Genomic DNA, 19,003 nt, shown 5'->3' on the forward strand with positions numbered 1-19,003 from the left:
GATCAGAGCAGCCTGATCTTAATCTTAACACTCTCCTGGAAATTGAGATCCTGTTATCCAAAGAGATGTATCATGCTTTCCTAGGAGAAAAATGCCACTGTCCAATTTCACCTAGGCAATATATGAATATATGTCAGTGCCAAGACACTCTAAGCACTGATTCACTGGATGGGACTTGCTGCCTGAAAAGACTGCAATAATTCAAAGATTTAGCATACTCAGCTATAGAATAGAGAACACTGCTCTAAGAGGTTCTCCTAAATCATCCCATCAGAATCAGGAGATTCAAAGCCAACCCAAAATCTTATGCAGTCGTTGAAAGACATGCAGATTTCCAGGAGCTGAAGCAGGAAAGTCACAAACCTTACTTATTTTCCTTTATGCTTATGCAGAGCTATGGCTGAGACCACACAACAAATGTGGAGATTGCCATGTCCCCACACTCACTGAATTAATGCAGATCTCCTCGAGTGAACGAAAGCAGAGCTGCGACTGTGAAAAGAAACTACTCAAAGTAGTTATATCTTATTTCCTACTACACAATTACTACTTAGCCTTGCAATTGTATTATCAAATTTTATATCAGAATAAATGAACTGACTTTTAAATGACTTCCCATGTAGAAAGGATAAATAAAATGACAATTAGCTAAGTGAATTTGTTTTAGTGTGACCACATACTGCAGGGAAATGATCACAGTATGAAGGAGCTCAAAGGATACTTGTAAGCAAAATCTTAACCCAGGACAGGTACACAAATCATACAGCCAGTTGGATTGAATGGTTGTAAGGAGCCACTAAAGACTTCTATATTTATTGAGGGGGTAGGGAAAAAGCTACCACTGACATATTGAGGGAATCATGCTCCATATGAACCCACTTTAACTTTTATGTTCTTTCCTTGACTCTCATTTGTGTCACAGCCAAAATCACACACACAATATATTGCAGAACAGAGCTTCTGTGGCAGAGCATTTCTTTTTCTGAAGCAAAACTGAAGAGCCCTACTTTAAATAGAACAACTTCCTACTGTACTTAATGTGACTTATTAAGTTGTCATTCTTCATAGGAACACAGAAGCATATCCTTAAGTAGAAGGATATTTGAATACTCTTACAATGGATTTTGCACTGTCAGCTCCCCCAAGGTGATACTGCACAGTTTAGCATACTGCTTCCTACCCTGGAGTACTTTAGGGCAATTAAAAATCCTGATTGCAAATATTATCAGCTCCTGCAATGTGTGTGTGTGTGCAAGCCGAAGTTCAGCACATATTGCAGAGATGAAGACAGGATACTTATTTTCATTTATTTATTTCTTTCAGTGCATACTTCTATTAATCAATCATGTCAATCATAGAATTAACCAGGTTGGAAGATACCTCCAAGATCATCCAGACCAACCTAGCACCCAGCCCTGGCCAATCAACCAGATCATGGCACCAGGTGCCTCATCCAGGCTTGGACTGAACACCTCCAGGGACAGTGACTCCACCATCTCTCTGGGCAGCCCATTCCAATGCCAATCACTCTGCCAAGAACTCTCCCCTAACATTCAGCTTACACCTCCCCAGCACAACTTGAGACTCTGTCCCTTTCTTCTGTTGCTGGTTGCCTGGCAGAAGAGCCCAACCCCACCTGGCTACAGCCTCCATTCAGGTAGTTGCAGACAGCAATGAGCTCTGCCCTGAGCCTCCTCTGCTGCAGGCTGCACACCCCCAGCTCCCTCAGCCTCTCCTCACAGGGCTGTGCTCCAGGCCCCTCACCAGCTTTGTCGCCCTCCTGTGGACACCTTCCAGTACTGCAACATCTCTCCTGAATTGAGGAGCCCAGAACTGGACACAGCACTCAAGGGGTGGCCTGACCAGTGCTGAGCACAGGGGCAGAAGAACCTCCCTCGTCCTGCTAGCCACACTGCTCCTGAGCCAGCCCAGGATGCCATTGGCTCTCCTGCCCACCTGGGCACACTGCTGGCTCATGCTCAGCTACTCTCTACCAGCATCCCCAGGTCCCTTTCTGCCTGGCTGCTCTCCAGCCACTCTCCAGCTGGAGCCACTCTCCAGCTCTCCTGCCCCAGCCTGTAGTGCTGCTTGGGATTGTTGTGGCCCAAGTGTAGAACCTTGCACTTCGCCTTGTTAAATCTCATCCCATTGGCCTCTGCCCACCCATCCAGCCTGGCAAGGTCCTTCTGCAGGGCTCTCCTACCCTCCAACAGATCCACACCAACTTGGCATCATCTGCAAACTTACTGATGCTGGACTCAATCCCCTGTTCCAGATCATCAGTAGAGATATTGAACAGGACTGGGCCCAGCACTGATCCTTGGGGGACACCACTAGTGCCAGCTGCCAACTGGATGTGGCACCATTCACCAGCACTTTCTTGACCCATTTCAGAGTGAGAATAAATCACCACTGTCACTTCTGATATTTCCGTAGGAGTACTTCTTTCTCTTCAGCAGTGGGTTAAATAAAATGCTGAGACAGATCCTTCCTGTAGTACTCTTTCACAAGACTGAAGTATTGTTCCTCTGCTCCTTGCCAAAACCACCTGACTGACACTCTAACACGGGTATATTTTCTCTTTACCACCTCGGTCCAGTCACACTGACCTGATTTCCCCTGTGAGGTGAAACTGCTCTTTTTGGAGCCACACCAAGCTGCAGAGGAGAATTCTGAAGCCCACTCTTCCTGTGCTAGCTGATCATCTATCACATTAACTGCCAGGAATACCTGCCATTACACACACCGTGGGACAAATGGCTTGTCTATAAATTGCAAGACTTAAATGGAACCAGTTATTGCCTCATGTACTACTCATTAGCAAGATGATTTATGTCAAATCCCCAAATATGGGTCAGATGTAGATGTGCTGTTACTGATTGCTTAGCCACTACCAACTGTCTCAGCAAAAATCCCTCGAGAATTGAATGGTGTCACTGGGTAGCTACCAATCTGATAATTAACAACTACTGAAAGAATAATAAATGTGTCAGGGACTCTCAAAACAGTTATCACTATTGCAGATAACAAGTCAGAATCACAAAAGTAAGTTTAAAAAGCTCTATGTGCTTAAGCATCAATGCTCCTGCACTTTAATTAACAGTGAAGCAATATTTTCCACCAGTGGAGATGTAAAAATCAGTGGCACTTATTTATGGAAGCCCACATTTGCCCAGACTTTGAAATCTCCCTTGTGATCTTTTTCTGTTGCACCTATTTTCCTCTCCTCTTTCTTCCCCCCAGGAGGGGCTTTAGAAGCATGTACCAGGTTCTCATAGACTGCAGTGAAACTAACTAGAAACAACTATCAAAGTACGCTGCTTTTACTCCAAACCAGATGTATTTATTATTGCAAGAATGTTTCATTGTGATACTATGCATCTGTCAATGTTTCTTTTCCTCCTGCCTTCAAACACAGAGCAGATGTGCCTAAAACTGTTGTTTCAAGTGCCAGGAGATCTCAGATGAAGAAAACAGGGACTAACGAATTGGACTGTTAAACTTCTTTCTCTATTCTACACCTTTTCCTCTAGAAAATAGCTTAGATAGCAGGGGGAAAGACCCAACATTCTGTGTTGCCTGAGGAAAGAGATGTGAAAACACAGAAGTGCCTGCAGCACCAAACATGCAGCAACCAGCAAACGTGCTGCTTTGTAACAAAATGACTACAGGAGGTCTTCCTATCCACCTCAGGAGATTAATTTTCTGTCATATATCTGTCTTGCCTTGATGGCCCTCTCCTACCCTTGTGCAAAGGTAAGGTGCTCCATGTAAGGGTCACAGAGCACTGGAACAGGCTCTCTAGAGAGGTTGTGAAGTCTGTCTTTACGGACACTTTCAAGCCCTGCCTGGATGCATTCCTGTGTGACCTGCAGTAGATTCTGTGGTCCTGCTCTGGCAGCGGGGTCGGATTCCATCATCTAGGGAGGTCCCTTCCAACCCCTAACATCCTGTGATCTGTGATCCTGTAGATAAGTAGGATCTTGCTCATTGATGTAGGGCAGGATCCTACTATATCCACAGACATTCCACCTCCATTCCTATGGTGGAAGCAGACACAGGCATATGCCATGTATCTGATCACTTGAAGAGAAGCAGGAAAGGGGAAGAGCAATGTAGGGATGATCTTACCCCAGAATTCAGTCAGCACTGCCCAAGGAGAAAATCTCACCTTTCCTACAGCACAGGTTAAAACACTTCTTAACTTCTCTCAACCCTGCTTTTTTGCCTTTTTCAAATGGGACTAAACACTCTCTCAGGTTCCTGACTCTACCACTCCTGGGCCTCTTCATGCCTCAGGCTCCTGCTGCGTTACAGGCAAGCTTCCTTTTTCTTTCCTCTCTCTCCACTTTTGTGTCTTCAGGGCAGCACTGACCACACCAAACACTGTGCAAGAGCAGAGGTATAAAGAAAAGCTGGAGAGAGAGAGAGCAATCACAGCAAAAGCTCCCATTCATCCTCAGCATCATGGCCAGTCAGGCTGGATAACCCAGTCAGCACTCTAAGAATCAGCTACATACTGACTATTCTCAACTGGACTATTTTTTTCCTAGGTAATTGCCAAGAAGCCTCTACTAAGTATGCAAATTCCAAGTTCACCCAATCTGAGAGCATGGAAATTAGGCACATTTGCTACATGCAAAACTGAACAAGAGTGCTCAGCCCTCCCCTCCCTGACAAAGAGCAGCAAGGTCATGCTGATCTCTCAGGGGTGCACCTCCAGAAGGATCAAGAGGCAGAAGGACCAGGAAGGCTGATTTGCACACCAGAAGAGGCCTGGTCACATCAGAGGATGTCTGAGAGAGAGCAGGGGGAAGTGATTGCTGTGGTGGGAGCCAAGGAGTTACAGGCCAGATTATGGGGCCATTGGTTGTGGTTTACAGGCTTGGCTGTGAATGAGAAGGCTGAAAGAGAAGCCTGCCAGGGTTGAGGGTTTGCTCGTGGTGTGGTGTGACAGGATTCAGATTCAGGAGAAGGACTCACCTGAGCTGGAAGGGGACTGGACGTTTGTGGTGCCTGGGATGCAGTGCTGAGTTGAGGCTGTGGTGGAGGTAGGCTGCAGATCTGTGTAGAGAAATGAAGACACAACAACTGCTTTGTTTTACCACAACACAAATGCATGTCCTGCATGGTGAATCTGCCATTGAGTCTGAAACACTCTCTTCTCACATGCACAAAGGCAGATGACTGCAGTACAGGAAACCAGGCAATAATGCAGAAAAAAATGGCAGCAGAAACATTCTCCACACCTCTTAGGGAAAGTGGTCTCCAGGAAATGAAGTGGCTGAAAGCAAGGCTCCAACAAGCCGCCCTGGCTTCAGAGAGTGCTGACAGCTATCAGGAAAGAGCTGATGGTGACCCACTGGATAGAAACAGATGGGCAGATGGGGTGACCCCACTCTGTCAGGAGAGGCTCAGGCAGCATATAAGAACTTCAACAGCTTTGGGCAGCAGCAAGAGATTTTATTCCCCACAAAGCAACCTGTCTCCTGTCCTCACCCTCCTGCCTTCAGGCTGGGCATCACTCCAAGCTAGATCTAGATGTGACAGAGCAGAGCCAGCTGAAGCCTCTGTGGCTGGCAAGCACCCACTGGGCTCCCCCACCTTGAAGACTCTCTATTCTGTAGCAGGAGCTGCACTAGCCTTAAGAAACAGCCATGGAAATCCACCCTTCTCAAAAGGCAGCTCTTGTTTAACTCTACTGGAATCAAGAACAACGTGCCCAAAGGTTTCTTTTCAGCTCAGGTACAGGCTGAGAGAGAGGTTCTGGCACCCCACAGGTTGTTGGTGATGGGGTGAAGCTTTCCAGCTGAGCTGGGTTGGCAAAAAGGGTTTAAAAGCAGGGGTGAAAGAGACCTTGGTGCTGTGACATAGAATACTCTGCCTAAATCTCATAATTCACTGCAAAAATGGGAATTATGGAAATGTATCCTATTACAAGAGGTTTCAAGAGAAGAACAGTTACACAAAACAGTTGTGATTCCTCACAGTTTAGGATTATGTAAACCAGGAAAATTCTGATGGCTTCTGCTGATAAATAACACATGGGGACTTTAATCCTACTCTTAGTTGGGTGAAAGAGCAAATGGAGAGTTTAATCCTACTCTTAGCTGGGTGAAAGAGCAAATGCCAACGGTTTCCAATGGGAACTGGCTCGGATCTTCTCTGGCCACAACGTAAAACACAATTTGTGCTGTGCATTTTCCCAAGAAACCAGATTTCCACAGCCTGCCTTATTCTTATGAAAATATTGGACCAGAGATGATATTCACTACCTTAGATGTGTTCTTCATGCATATGGAAACAACTGTAATCATAAGTCAGTCTCTTAAGTCAAAGACTTCTGACAACTAAAACATTATCTTTTTAAAGCCCTTTGAAAACTTAATACAAATCATTCACAGACCTTTGAGGATTTTGGGAGTGGGGGGTGAAGAAGCAGACATGACTGAAAGTCACCAGGACAGCATATATCAGTACCTCTTTGTGGGCTGCAGCCTTGGATAGCCTTTGGAAGACTGCTTAGCATGTCGAATATAGAGGCTGTAGCTCCACAATTGCCATCCCATGTACATGAAGCAGCGCTCTCCTCAGCCAGAGAGGGATCAGCCAGGACAAACCCCCAGTGATTTCTCCACTCCCAGAGGGAGTTTTAAATACTATTCTTGAAGGCAAGTGACCCTCAGGCTTCCACAGTAACCACTTTTCTTTGACAGACAGACAATACCCCTGTTATCAGACTTGGCAAACCTTTTCCTTTGCTCTGAATGTCTATGAAACCAACATGGGGAACTCTATTACTACAATTCACTTACATTTGTTTGTTCTAAACACTTGCTAAGGTAAGAAGAAAAGAATGTTGTGTAAATAAATGGCACCACTGGTTTTTGTTTTGGTTTGGTTTTTTTTGCCAGAGGGGCCTACAGCCTCATGCTTGCACATAATTGCCCAGGGAGGTGGTGGAGTCGCCGTCCCTGGAGCTGTTCAAGGCAGGACTGGACATGGCACTTGGTGCCATGGTCTGGCCTTGAGCTCTGTGGTAAAGGGTTGGACTTGATGATCTATGAGGTCTTTTCCAACCTTGGTGATACTGTGATACTGTGCTAATTACCTGCATCACTTTTAGTTTATACATATCCTGATCTATCATTCAACACTTGGTATGCCAGAGTCTGATCTGCAGCAAATTAAAGCACCCAGAGAGGCCATGTGAGAAAACTAGGTCAATTCACTTGTGTTACAAAATATGGAGGTCAGTGTTTTCAAACTGCAGCCACAAGGACACTAATGGCCTCATTTTGTGATCAGTATAGGAGAGGACAATAAATGACAGGGTAGGTCCTCATAAAGTCATGCAAAGAGACTGAAGATCTAACTTGCCATGTTCTTACTCAGCTTTATTAGAGACTTATGATTTAATCTTGCCCTGTTGTGAGTTAGTCTCTTGAAACTGAAAGGACACTTGCACACAGTGAGCAAGTATTTTGCTCAGCAGTAGCTGTTTGTGGGATTGTGTTCCTGCTCATTATCTGACAATAACAGCCTATGGATATTAAACCCCTTGGGCTACCATTCTGTACAGCAGGAGGAAATGTACACAAGAGCACATACACACACAGAGGCAGATTTTATAAGGGAACTCACCACTGCTAGAAGCATCATTGAGATTTAGCAGCCCACCTCCGAGCCCTCTGTAACTATGGTAACTGTAGGTCCCGTTGCCATTGATGTACAACACCTCCTGCGTGCTGGAAACAGCTGATGTTGAGTAAGCGACCTGGGCTGGCTCCTGTTTGTACTGCTTGTCGGCTGGAGCAGCCTCGTCCTGCACAAACAAGGAAAGGCTTTGAGTTATTGTTACATTTTACCTTGCACAGAAAGTCTTCTCTGTTGCTGTCTGCAAAGCATGATACATGTTAAACAAGCACAGATGCGTTTCTGGGTGACCAAATATCAGCTGAAAAGAAACAGTGACAATAAAAAGGCAGGTTTCCTATACATCTGTGAATATTCATTTACTTGTGCCCTACAAGCCAGCCATACAGTTTTTCGAAGGAGAAGGTGCATCCTCTCACCCTGAAGAGCTCAGCCTCCTACAAAACCCAACTCTGGACAGAAATGGCATGAGAAAGGACAGAAAGAAGCCATTATTCTCTGAATGCAGGAGTGGCTATTTTGATCTAGAGAATCAGATCTCTCTCAGTAAGACAAACACAGAATGCACCAACTACTTCTTTAGATGTAACAGCCTCAGAAATGCCAGAAGGAACAGAAGAATGGAATAAAACAGCATTTCCTCTGTTTTCAGAGAGTTGAGTGAGTGTCCATCCACACAAGGGCCAAGTCGTAAGGATACCTCTACAGATGTGCCTTGGAAGCATTTGTTACCTATGTAAGAGAAGCAACTGTTTGCACACCATGAGTTCCCTTCAGTGCTTCCTCTTTGCCTCCTGCTTGCTTGCATAAAATTCATCAGGATTTAGCACAAGAGCCCCCTAAGTTTTTGCCTGAAGAATTCCATGTTCCAGGTGAAAGTGTCTTTTTCCCCATCTGCACTTACCATAGCTTCTGAGCACCTCACCTCCCTTCATGATCACAGAATGCCCCTGTGGCAACTCTAGCAATGACAGAGGTGAAAAGAATCCCAAAAGCAGTAAGGGAAGAGTTAATGTGGTTGGGAGCAGTTTGGAACAGTTGGGAACAAGGTGCCACTGTTCAGCCCACCACAGAGACCTGAGTGCCACAACTGCTGATTTCATCTGCAAAACTATTGGAACTTTTCCTTTGTTTCTTTTAACTTGTCAACATTTTACACTCTGATGGATTTGGTGATTTTAAGTCAAGTGGCTCTATGGAAGATCAATATTTAAAAAGAAGAATAGAGTTGAAGAAGTTTGCAGACCTTTTTCAGCATGGTTAATTGGAGAAGGATCCATGAGAATTACCCTTCCTTTAGAATCATAGAATCATAGAATCAGCCAGGTTGGAAGAGACCTCCAAGATCATTCAGTCCAACCTAGCACCCAGCCCTAGCCAGTCAACTAGACCATGGCACTGAGTGCCTCATCCAAATTGTGTCCATTTCATGCCTCCCTCTTCTGCACAACCCTTTTATGGTTGCTACATATACTGAACTTATTAAAAAGACTCTAAAATGCCTCACATTTTTTTTAGTGTTTACCTAAAAATAAGAATACATGCATGAGCACAGAGAGATCAGATAGTTCAAACAGGGTCCAGTCTCCACGGTGAAGCAAAAAGAGTTCTGAAGCAGCTTTCCTGTTTGCATGAGGAGTAGTCATCAGTTCCACCTCTCAGACAAGACACTCCCAACTTCTCTGAGATGAAGACATCTCAGTTTTGCAGATATTTATTGGTGAAAGAGACTTGGGCACAACTGAGATGACTCAGGAGAAGGTATATATATATTATTAACAGAAATTTTAATATTTAATATGGAACATTGAGCCAGCAGATAATTAATTCTATAAACAATCAGAATGGGGCCTCTTGGGCACTAATATGAGCTGAGGCAAAGCTTTGTATTTTTAAGAGTTGGCAAACATTTTCTCAAGTAATAGTAGGCTTAAACAAAGGACCAAAATTGCAATGTACTTTGGCCAGGAATTCAACTTTAATGTCATTTACTTTCTATCTCCAAAGGTCATTGCTGTCTCTTTTAAGAGGAAATATATTATCTTCTCTGAGAAAATACTCATAAGCTATAAAGTAAAGCTCTAGCTTGGCAACAAGGCTCAACTCATCGTCCAAATCTTTAACACTCTCAAGCCTGAGATATTCTGTATCCTTGTGTCTAAACAGGATGACACTTTCTGACACAGAGTCACTCAGGGCCTCGTTTTGTCCTCATGAAGAACAAGAAGGGATGTTCTCCACATTTTTTCAAAGACTGGACTGTGTTCCAGGGGTGCAGTGCAAAGGGAACTAACTCTTACAGCTGAAAGAAGTATCTCAGGGACTGTCTCATCCTGACTGCCTGGAGTCCACAAATTTATGTGTCTTCCAGAGGCCTCCACCCCCCCAAGTCAGTGCACTGAAAACCCAACAGTGAACTTCCCACAGAGGTGATGCAATGAGCTTCTAGCAGAGCAGAGAAAGCAGAGCCTGGCAGAAGGGCACAGCAAGGGCATTTGGTACAGCTTGGTGCATAGCAGCCCATGCGTTAGAGTACACGGCCAAGAAGTGGGAGATCCAAGTTCTGGATCCTGGTTGCAGGATTTGGGATGCAAGGTCACTGCTAGCCGTGGTGAGCAGGGGACCTGAACTCAGAGCTGCCATCGCCTAGCAACCAGGCTCAGAGCAAAACTGTGGTGGGAGTTGTAGCTGAAGCTGTGCCACTGTGTAGAAAGAAAAGCACAATTCATAGGGCTAGAGAGATAGGAAACAAAGAAGGAGCATGACTCAGTTCCCTTCCAGAGAAGGGACATTCTGGGAGGCTTCCAGCTCTGCTCCCTTCCAGCTACTCCCTAACACAAAATTCACAAGCTGCTCTCAGGTGAGGAATCCAAGACTGGGGCTGCACTGCAAAAGGAGCATTTTTGTACCAAAGTAATTACAGCTCTCTCCAACATCGTGGTGTGCCATGGGCCAGGCTTGAGATGAAGACAAGGTGTCCTGGTGGGGAAGGCTCTCTTTGGAGGGGTGGAAATGGGCTGAAGCCCAGGACCCCTGGATCTGCATTTGAGCTCTAATCTCTTGACTCCTACACAACAGGTGGCTTCCTCTAAATATTACATATGCTTTTAAAGAGCAGACCAACCACCTGTACCTAAAGGATGACGCAGCTGCCATACACTCCAGACCTGAAATCTGGGCCTCATCTAATTACTCAGTGCTTCAGGATGACTAAATGCAGAAGCAAGGCAGGATTTTTGGTGACCATTTTCTGCACAGGCTCAGGTGTCAGCCCTGCTGGCAAGATTATAACCCTTTAGGCAGGTCCCAGGGGTAGGTGTTACCTCTCATCCCTTCCCTTGGCATTTAAGCATTTTCCAGAAACGTTTTGTGTGCCAAAAGGCAAAACTGTGTCCTTTCTCCTTGCAACCCCACCAGGAATAAAGAAGCCAGGCTCTCTTTTTCTTGGGGAGAGAGAGCACCAATAACATATTCAATTCCATATAACAGAGATTTATTCTACACAGATTCATTTTCTTCTCTCTTTTCATTTTAATTGCCTTTGCTTTTAAACTAGTGCAGAAATTAAACAAGCAGAAAGGAGGTTGTTTTTTTTTTTGTTAATAGCTTGTATTAGTCATTCAGCACTTGTTCCCCTCTACATTATGTTCACACTGGAAAGGTTTCATAATTTACCTAAAATGTTATTAAAAAAAAAAGAAAAGTTTTAATTTAATAATAATCAGCAATAATTAATTATTTATAAATATATTTGAGCTATCTGGAACACACACTGTTGTAACTCATAACAAGTTCATAAAACCTCTGAAGTATTAACTAACCATTTTAAAACTATTTCTAATTTACCTTTAGTAAGAAGGATGGAAAAGAGGCAGATAAAACATTTGTCCATCTAGAATGTGACTAACACCATCTTCGTTCTGTGTATGGCAATGGAAATCAGTCACCTTCCTAACAATATTTCTCTTCTGAATTTAGTTTGGAGGAGAAGTCATTTAAGCCTTGAGCATATCATCTGCAAAATGATGGAGATCAGAGAAATACAAAAACCCCCTTTTTGGTGCCAAAGCATGCTAAGATACAAAGCTATCTGTTGACTTGCATACGCAGAAGCATGAAGCACCTACTGTGATCCTCAGCTTGGTATATACCAGAGATATCTCTGTCCCAGTTGTATGTCCAGGTCTGTATAGGAGAACACAACTTTTTCCTTAAAAGCCCAAAGAGATGCAATTTGGTTTATTTTATGTTTTATCACAGAAGCAATTAAGTCACCCTCTAAGGACAGCACGCACTAAGAAAAGACTTCATAACTATTGCAGTCTGTGTATTGAAGAAACCCTGCTCTGCTCTGACTATCTGTATACTGAAGAAACCCTGCTCTGACTATCTGTATACTGAAGAAACCCTGCTCTGCTCTGACTATCTGTATACTGAAGAAACCCTGCTCTGCTCTGACTATCTGTATACTGAAGAAACCCTGCTCTGACTATCTGTATACTGAAGAAACCCTGCTCTGCTCTGACTATCTGTATACTGAAGAAACCCTGCTCTGCTCTGACTATCTGTATACTGAAGAAACCCTGCTCTGACTATCTGTATACTGAAGAAACCCTGCTCTGCTCTGACTATCTGTATACTGAAGAAACCCTGCTCTGACTATCTGTATACTGAAGAAACCCTGCTCTGCTCTGACTATCTGTATACTGAAGAAACCCTGCTCTGCTCTGACTATCTGTATATCGAAGAAACCCTGCTCTGCTCTGACTGATGTTCTGAGCAGCTAATGAACAGTTTAAGAGGAAATAACCATCCACAGCAACACAGGTGCTAGAGCAGCACGACATGACTGTGGTACATAGAGCAAGGCTCACCAGCAGTGTCCCAGCCTCCCATTCCCTCCCATTCACCAGCAGAGGCACAGCATGCACATTTCTTTTCAAAAGTCTGTCCTTCCAGAAAGCAGCTCTAACAATGCCAATTGCTCCTTTCTGTTCCCTATCTCCTTCTCTGCCACCAAAAGAAAACACTGGCACTTAGTGCCATGGCTTAGTTAATTAGAAGGGTTAGGTGATAGGTTGTACTCGATGATCCTAGAGGTGTCTTCCAACGTGGTTAATTCTCTGTGTGATTCTGTCTGTGTGAAAAATTAATGGCTTAATAAAATAAAAAGCTCTCAGCTACACTGAGTTTGGACCTGATATACACACAAGTGTCAAGAACTCTGTGTATTCCCACTAAGAGCAGGCTGCTGCCTTGGTTCTGCTGTTAGAAATAGGCAGTGCTAACACAGAACTGGAAATCCCAAAAGGGAACAGACCAACACACAGGCAATGCTGTCTGAGCATAAAGCTAACAAAACTTCTGCAGCAAGAATACAAACAGCATTACTCCAAATGGCAAAGCTGGCAACTTGCATCTAACTAGAGCTTGCACAAAATGCAGTGCCCACCAGATGGGCAAATGAACAGCTCTGACAACTGCCCCTATTTTAAGGTGAGTTTTATTTCCCACTCGATTAGAAAAGAGGCAAAAAGGCAAACACATTTCCCCCTCATGTTTCTTGATACTTCATTTCTTCAGATATGTTCAACTGAAAAATGTGGATTGCTCATTCCCCTCAATAAACACTTCTCTTAGGACACCACTTTGAGGTTAGCAAAACTCAAGTGCAGATTAGCCTTCAAGAAAATAGGCAAGCCTCATATTTGCATGAGCTCTGCCATTTCTTTTTCACATGAAAAAAAAAACCCCAAACCCAAACCCAAACAGGCTTTCATTCTTGGTTTATTTTAGCCACAAGAGCTTGCAGGATGGCTTTAGCAGATGATGATGTTTCATATATTCTTGCCATTTAGAACTCATGGATTTATTCCTACATCAAAAGTGAAATAACTAGAAAGCCATGATAAAACTGTGTAGCACTTTTCAAAGCATACCTAATTAGTCCTCACAATACTCTTGTTCAACAGGACTTTTATCACTGCTTTTCAGATGGTGAGATGCTGGCAGCAGAGGCAGCCTTAAGCTAGCACCACCTACTAAGTAAAGCATTTGAGATCTGCAACCACAACAACGTGACAGGATTCTCTTTGTGCAACTTGATTTTGAAATCATGGGAAGAAACTTACAAGTTCCACCACGAGGCACCCTGATAAATCCATAGCAAGCTGTGGTGTGGTGCACTCTCTGCCCATCTCAGCTCTTGCACAGAGAAGCAGCTGCCAGTGTAAGCAGGTATCATCGTCTGCATGGAGCAAGGTGTTTAAAAGAGGATGAGCTATAGGATTCCTGGCTCCCACTGCAGAGCTCAGAAAGTAGCTCCTTCTTAGACACTTGGAGACCACTGCTGCTTCCCTGTCCATGACCTGGTCACATGTATTTTGTGCTCTGTCTCTTCAAACTTGTTTCATGTTCTCTCTTCAAAATCCATGACTGCTCATGCAGACTTGCTTCTCCAGTTTCATGTTCTGCTCTCCATCTCAGTTGTTGTCTCCTTGCCTAGCAAATCCTAATGTCTCCTTTCCAAACAAGTGTCCTGATGCAGCTTCAGCAACGCCAGCCCTTTTGTTTGCTACTTTGTATTTAATCAGTGTTGCATCCATTGATGGTCCCACCTGAGATTTTCTATCTCTCCTCAGATGCCTGTCAGTCTCCTCATCCTCAGACTCCTACCCCACAGGGAGCAAAACCAGGTTCCACAGTTGTCACAGCAGCTCCTGTTTTCCACCCACATTATTTTTCACTAGTAATATCTGATCTTCTTTCACTATTACTTCTTTAATTTACCTGACCAGCTTCCTGCACATCACCAGCCTCAGCTGCTGCCTGTTACCTCTGCTCTCGCTGTGGTTCACAGTCACAACACTCCTCCTCTCCTTTCTGCACAGACAGCAGATTCCCAGTCACACCCACTGAATTCCACAGAAGCTGAGTATTTAGCAAATACAATGTTTTGATGCATTTTAGCAAATACAGTGTTTTGACACTGGGTGCAAGCATCTGCATCCAGTGTCACACCCCTGGCATTAATGGCACCTCCACATTGTCAGGACCAAAGAATTGTAAGGATCAAATTCACTCTTACAGGACAACATTTTCATCACTCTTGAAAATGGCTCAAGTTTTCTCTGATAAGAGTTCAACAGATGGAAGACATAGAGGACAATAAATGTAATTTCTAGAGGTTAAAGTTCATGAAGTTATCACCAAACTGCACACTTGGTGTTCTAATGGGAAGTGTCAGGTAATCTTAATAAGTGGTGACCCAACTGCTTGGATGACAGAATCACAGAAACATCCAGATTGGCAAAGCCCCTCAGGATCATCAAGTCCAACCTAGAACCCTACTCTACAAGGTTCACCTTAAATCATAAGCACCACATCCAAACGACCCTTAAACACATCCAGGGTTGGTGACTCCACCACCTCCCTAGGCAGCTCCTTCCAGTCCCTGACCACTCTCTCTGTGAAAAACTTTTTCCTATTGTCCAACCTGAACTTCCCCAGCCTCAGCTTGAGGCCATTCCCCCTTGTTCTGTCTCAAATTGCCTGTGAGAAGAGCAGCCTCTCCACAACATCCCTTCAAGTAGTTGTAGTCATCAATGAGGTCCTTCCTCAGCCTCCCATCCCTCAAACTAACCACCCCCAGCTCCCTCAGTCGCTCCTCATAAGATTTATTCTCTAGGCCCTTCACCAGCGTTGCTGCTCTCCTCTGGACCTGCTCCAGCACTTCCACATCTCTCTTCTATCGTAGTGCCCAAAACTGAACGCTCACCAAAGCCAAGTACAAGGGGATAACACACTGCTCTGACAGAACATTGGATCTTTTATTAGCTTTAAACTAATTCTTTAATGCTCGACCCAGCTTTAGTTTTACGATCAATCTCCTGGAAGCCTAGCCAGGATATCATAGAATTCATGCCAGAGATTGTTCAGCTTGGGAAATGTTTGATAAGTCAGGGTTAGACTCAGGAGTGAAAGCAAGAGGGCCCTAACTGCTGTCCTTGGGCATGCACAGACTATTTCTCTTCTTTTAAGGAACAGCTAGTGACCACACAGCTTTCTATTTCTCACCCTCTGCTATCAGATCTAGACCATGTTTTTCTCTAGCTCTCTCTGCATTATTTTCTGCACTTTTCCTTACTTAAATCAGGGATATCATAAAAACAAGAAAGCCTGTTCTTGTGTGACATACTACTCAATTTGTAGCTCAGTTGGAGCTGGGTGTTCCAGCTAAGCTGAACGCTGGTGCTTTAGCTGTGAGTCTATCATCTCATCATTAGGAGGAGAGACATCAGTCTCGGCTCAGAGTTTTCTGGCTCCTGCACGGAGCAGCAGCTGCCAGAGTAAGTACTCATTAACTGCACAGAGCAGGGTGTTTAGAGGAAGATGAGCCACAGCATTCTTGGTTGTCACTGCAGCGTCTGGAACGTGTCCTCTTCAACACTCAGTGAATGCTGCCTTTTCCACTCTATTGCTTCTCTGCCTTTTCCCACTCCTGGCTCCCATCTATCCTCTCTCTATTAAATGGAGAGCACACCAGTCCCAAGCTAGAATTCTCCATTATGGACATAACAAGAAGAAGTGCTTCTAGCATGCAGATACAACTGCATTGAACGAGTTACTGCCAGAAGTTTAGGTATTAACAAAGATTTTGCCATGAAGTCGAGTATTAAAACAGTTTTCATATTTCAAGTAAAAAACAAGAATAGTTTTTTTTTTTAGATAGTGAGTATATATTTTTATAGTCTAATACCACTTAATCAGCTGTAACACAGACTCCAGTCAGGCATCCAAACTCTCTGCAATGCTAGTGGTGATGTGGGAACTTGAAGTGTCTATCAAAAAGTTCATTTAGCCTCCAAAAGTTTGAGGACCTCCAAACCATCCTCCTGATGCAGAGCATAGTGCCAAGAAAAGAAAGCAGCATGCTACAGTTTCAGATTAGAAGGGCAGTAGGTTCCTTCTGCTTTCCATTTAACTCTGAAATGAACTGCCAGCATCAGTGATGTCACCAGGCATCAGAAATGACAGCAGCCAGTGTTCAACAAGAAATGAAAGCATGAGACAGACACGGGATAAGAAGATGAAAATAAAAGGATGCTGTTGTGTAGGGGAGAGAAAAATGAACCTCAGCCTTCTGCCTTTCTGATAGGATGACACATTATTTATAGGCTGGAATGGCTACTTTAACCTTAAATAAAAGGTTACTGTTTTCACATTGCAGTGTTTCAGTTTTGTTTTTCCCCACTGCCACTTCACCTGCAAACTGAAGAGGTACTCATGTGGCTGGGGTTGCTGGAGAATCACTTTTGTTGGAGTAATAGTAAAGCAGATGGATCATTTTTCATAGCCTGTCAGCTTCAGCCAGTTCATTATCCACTGTGATAGCAGAAGAGTAACATAAGCTTTTGGAGGTCACCAGTGCTGCTGGTTGACCATGGACACGTGGATGAGCTATTCCCACAGTTCAGATAACTCTGATGCAGGCTTACTGGGGAAAGAGAAAATGAGTCCTTCTAAAGGGCCATGTGTCTCTCTGTCCGGATGGATAAGGATGGCATTTACCTTTTCCTGTGCTGTTTGAGATAAACACACTGCTATCTAGTTAGCTTCTAGATAGCTGATTTTTGCATGTGCTTTCCCTGGTATGTTCTTTTTCCAGCAGGGACAAAGGAATGTTAAAAAGTGTAACTCAATGCAGCAAACCCATGTGAGGCAGATTAAAGATGAGAAGTGTCCTGCACATTAACTTCATTCGTAGTTCCTGCTGTTCTTGTCTTAGGTTGCAGTTATCCACCTTCATAAGCTATTTCCTAAGTTATACTGGACATAGTTATGCTCTTTACATTTTCTAGAGAATTTGAATGCATGAAAAAAGTCAGTCCCAAATAGTTTCATCCCTACTAATAGAAAGTTGCCTCGCCATACAAGTGCACAGTGCACTGAAGTATACACACTATGATGAGTTCCTCATTGCAGTTCTAAGTACTGTGTACAGCGATGGCCAGCACTGCTGACAAACAGATACATGTATTTAAGAGGCAGGACTTGACCTAGCTTGAATACATGAATTGTGGCAGTGGCTTTGTGCCTTGGCAAAACAACTAAATGGACATAGTGTATTTCACAAAACACATGTGCTGTTTCTCCTGGAGAAGTGGTGCAAACCCAGAGAAAGGGACAAAGCTGCCATGCAAAGAGCAGAAAAGTCTTCAGGGGCACCATTTTCTGCTTTGCAGAGGAACACCAGAGGAGAAGATGCTCCTCTCTTTTGCTCCTCCCCACTGCACTGGCAGAGAGATTTGCCAGGATCAAGCCTCAGAGAGATTTTTTTCCTCTCAGGACAGGCAGAAAACAAAGGCAGATTTTCATTCTGACCAAAAGAACAGCACAGCTCAGCCCTTGTCTTGGACTTTAAGATAATTTACTGATTTAAGCCTTCTTTCAGTAGGGACCACTAAGATTCCCCATCTCCTCTATTTGCACCTCCCCACTCACTCTCAGCCAGCATTTTGCTTCAAAGGAAATAATTTCTCTTGGGAGACTGCATCACTGACTCCTTCAGCCTACCACACAAGACAGGGCGAGAGAGAACAGGAAAGGATCCTTTCCTTCCCTCTACCACCTCCATGGATCTCTCTAAGATAGATCAAGGCTCAGGACCACAGGACCTGACCTTGCTAAGTCTTCTCCTAAGACAGCTCATCTGGTACCTGCCTGATTCCAAAAGTGAACCACTGCATAATAAACTCCAGGGTCAAGGATGCCACTGATGAAATTGGCTTGGCTAAAAATCTAAAGAAAATAAAGGCATAACCTCGGTGGAAATGAAGTCCAGGTTATGTCACATTTGTCCTTATGCTGCTGCACACCCCCTCCAGCCCTTCCAAAGCCAGTTCCTTTGCAGAGGCCAGCACCACGCAGAAGAGTACAGCTACTGATGGCTTCTGCTGCTTCCTCATCGACAGGGAGTACAAATGGAGAAGCCTGAATATCTGACCTTTCTTCCACACACAGACAACATAAACTGCAAGGAAACAATACCATCTTTTCCCATCCCAAGAGCAGTTTTGCCTGCAGGTAAGGGTGCTAAGCGAATCAGTGTATCACTGGAACTGATGTGTGCTGACAAAGCGTAGCAGGACTTACTGCTGCAGCAGAGAATGCAAAGCAAGAGAAATCCCTCCCTCGCCGTGTGCTCCTCTCATTCAGAACAAGCCTCGCTGTGCCTCAGGCAGCTCCACTTCTATGAGCACAGTCAAGCTTTTTAATCTGCATTTCTCACATTCATGTGTACTGTCCTCAGTAAATTACCTCAGCAAGGCACTCCTACAGGAAGGGG

General features: G+C 44.2%; 1 protein-coding gene across 5 annotated transcripts in view; it reads right to left on the reverse strand.

Moving 5' to 3' along the window:
* The window catches only part of NOL4 (nucleolar protein 4), a 179,883-nt gene that overhangs the window by 4,041 nt on the left and 156,839 nt on the right, over positions 1-19,003 (reverse strand). For all 5 annotated transcript variants that reach the window (XM_064170438.1, XM_064170437.1, XM_064170440.1 and 2 more), the window contains 2 exons: positions 7,645-7,825; positions 4,984-5,064 (listed from right to left, as the gene is read on the reverse strand). In XM_064170438.1, the coding sequence (XP_064026508.1) occupies positions 4,984-5,064; positions 7,645-7,825 (262 nt within the window). The remainder of the gene's footprint in view (positions 1-4,983; positions 5,065-7,644; positions 7,826-19,003) is intronic.

This window comes from Pogoniulus pusillus, chromosome 34 (assembly GCF_015220805.1).
Source record: "Pogoniulus pusillus isolate bPogPus1 chromosome 34, bPogPus1.pri, whole genome shotgun sequence".
Taxonomy (NCBI): Eukaryota; Metazoa; Chordata; class Aves; order Piciformes; family Lybiidae; genus Pogoniulus; species Pogoniulus pusillus.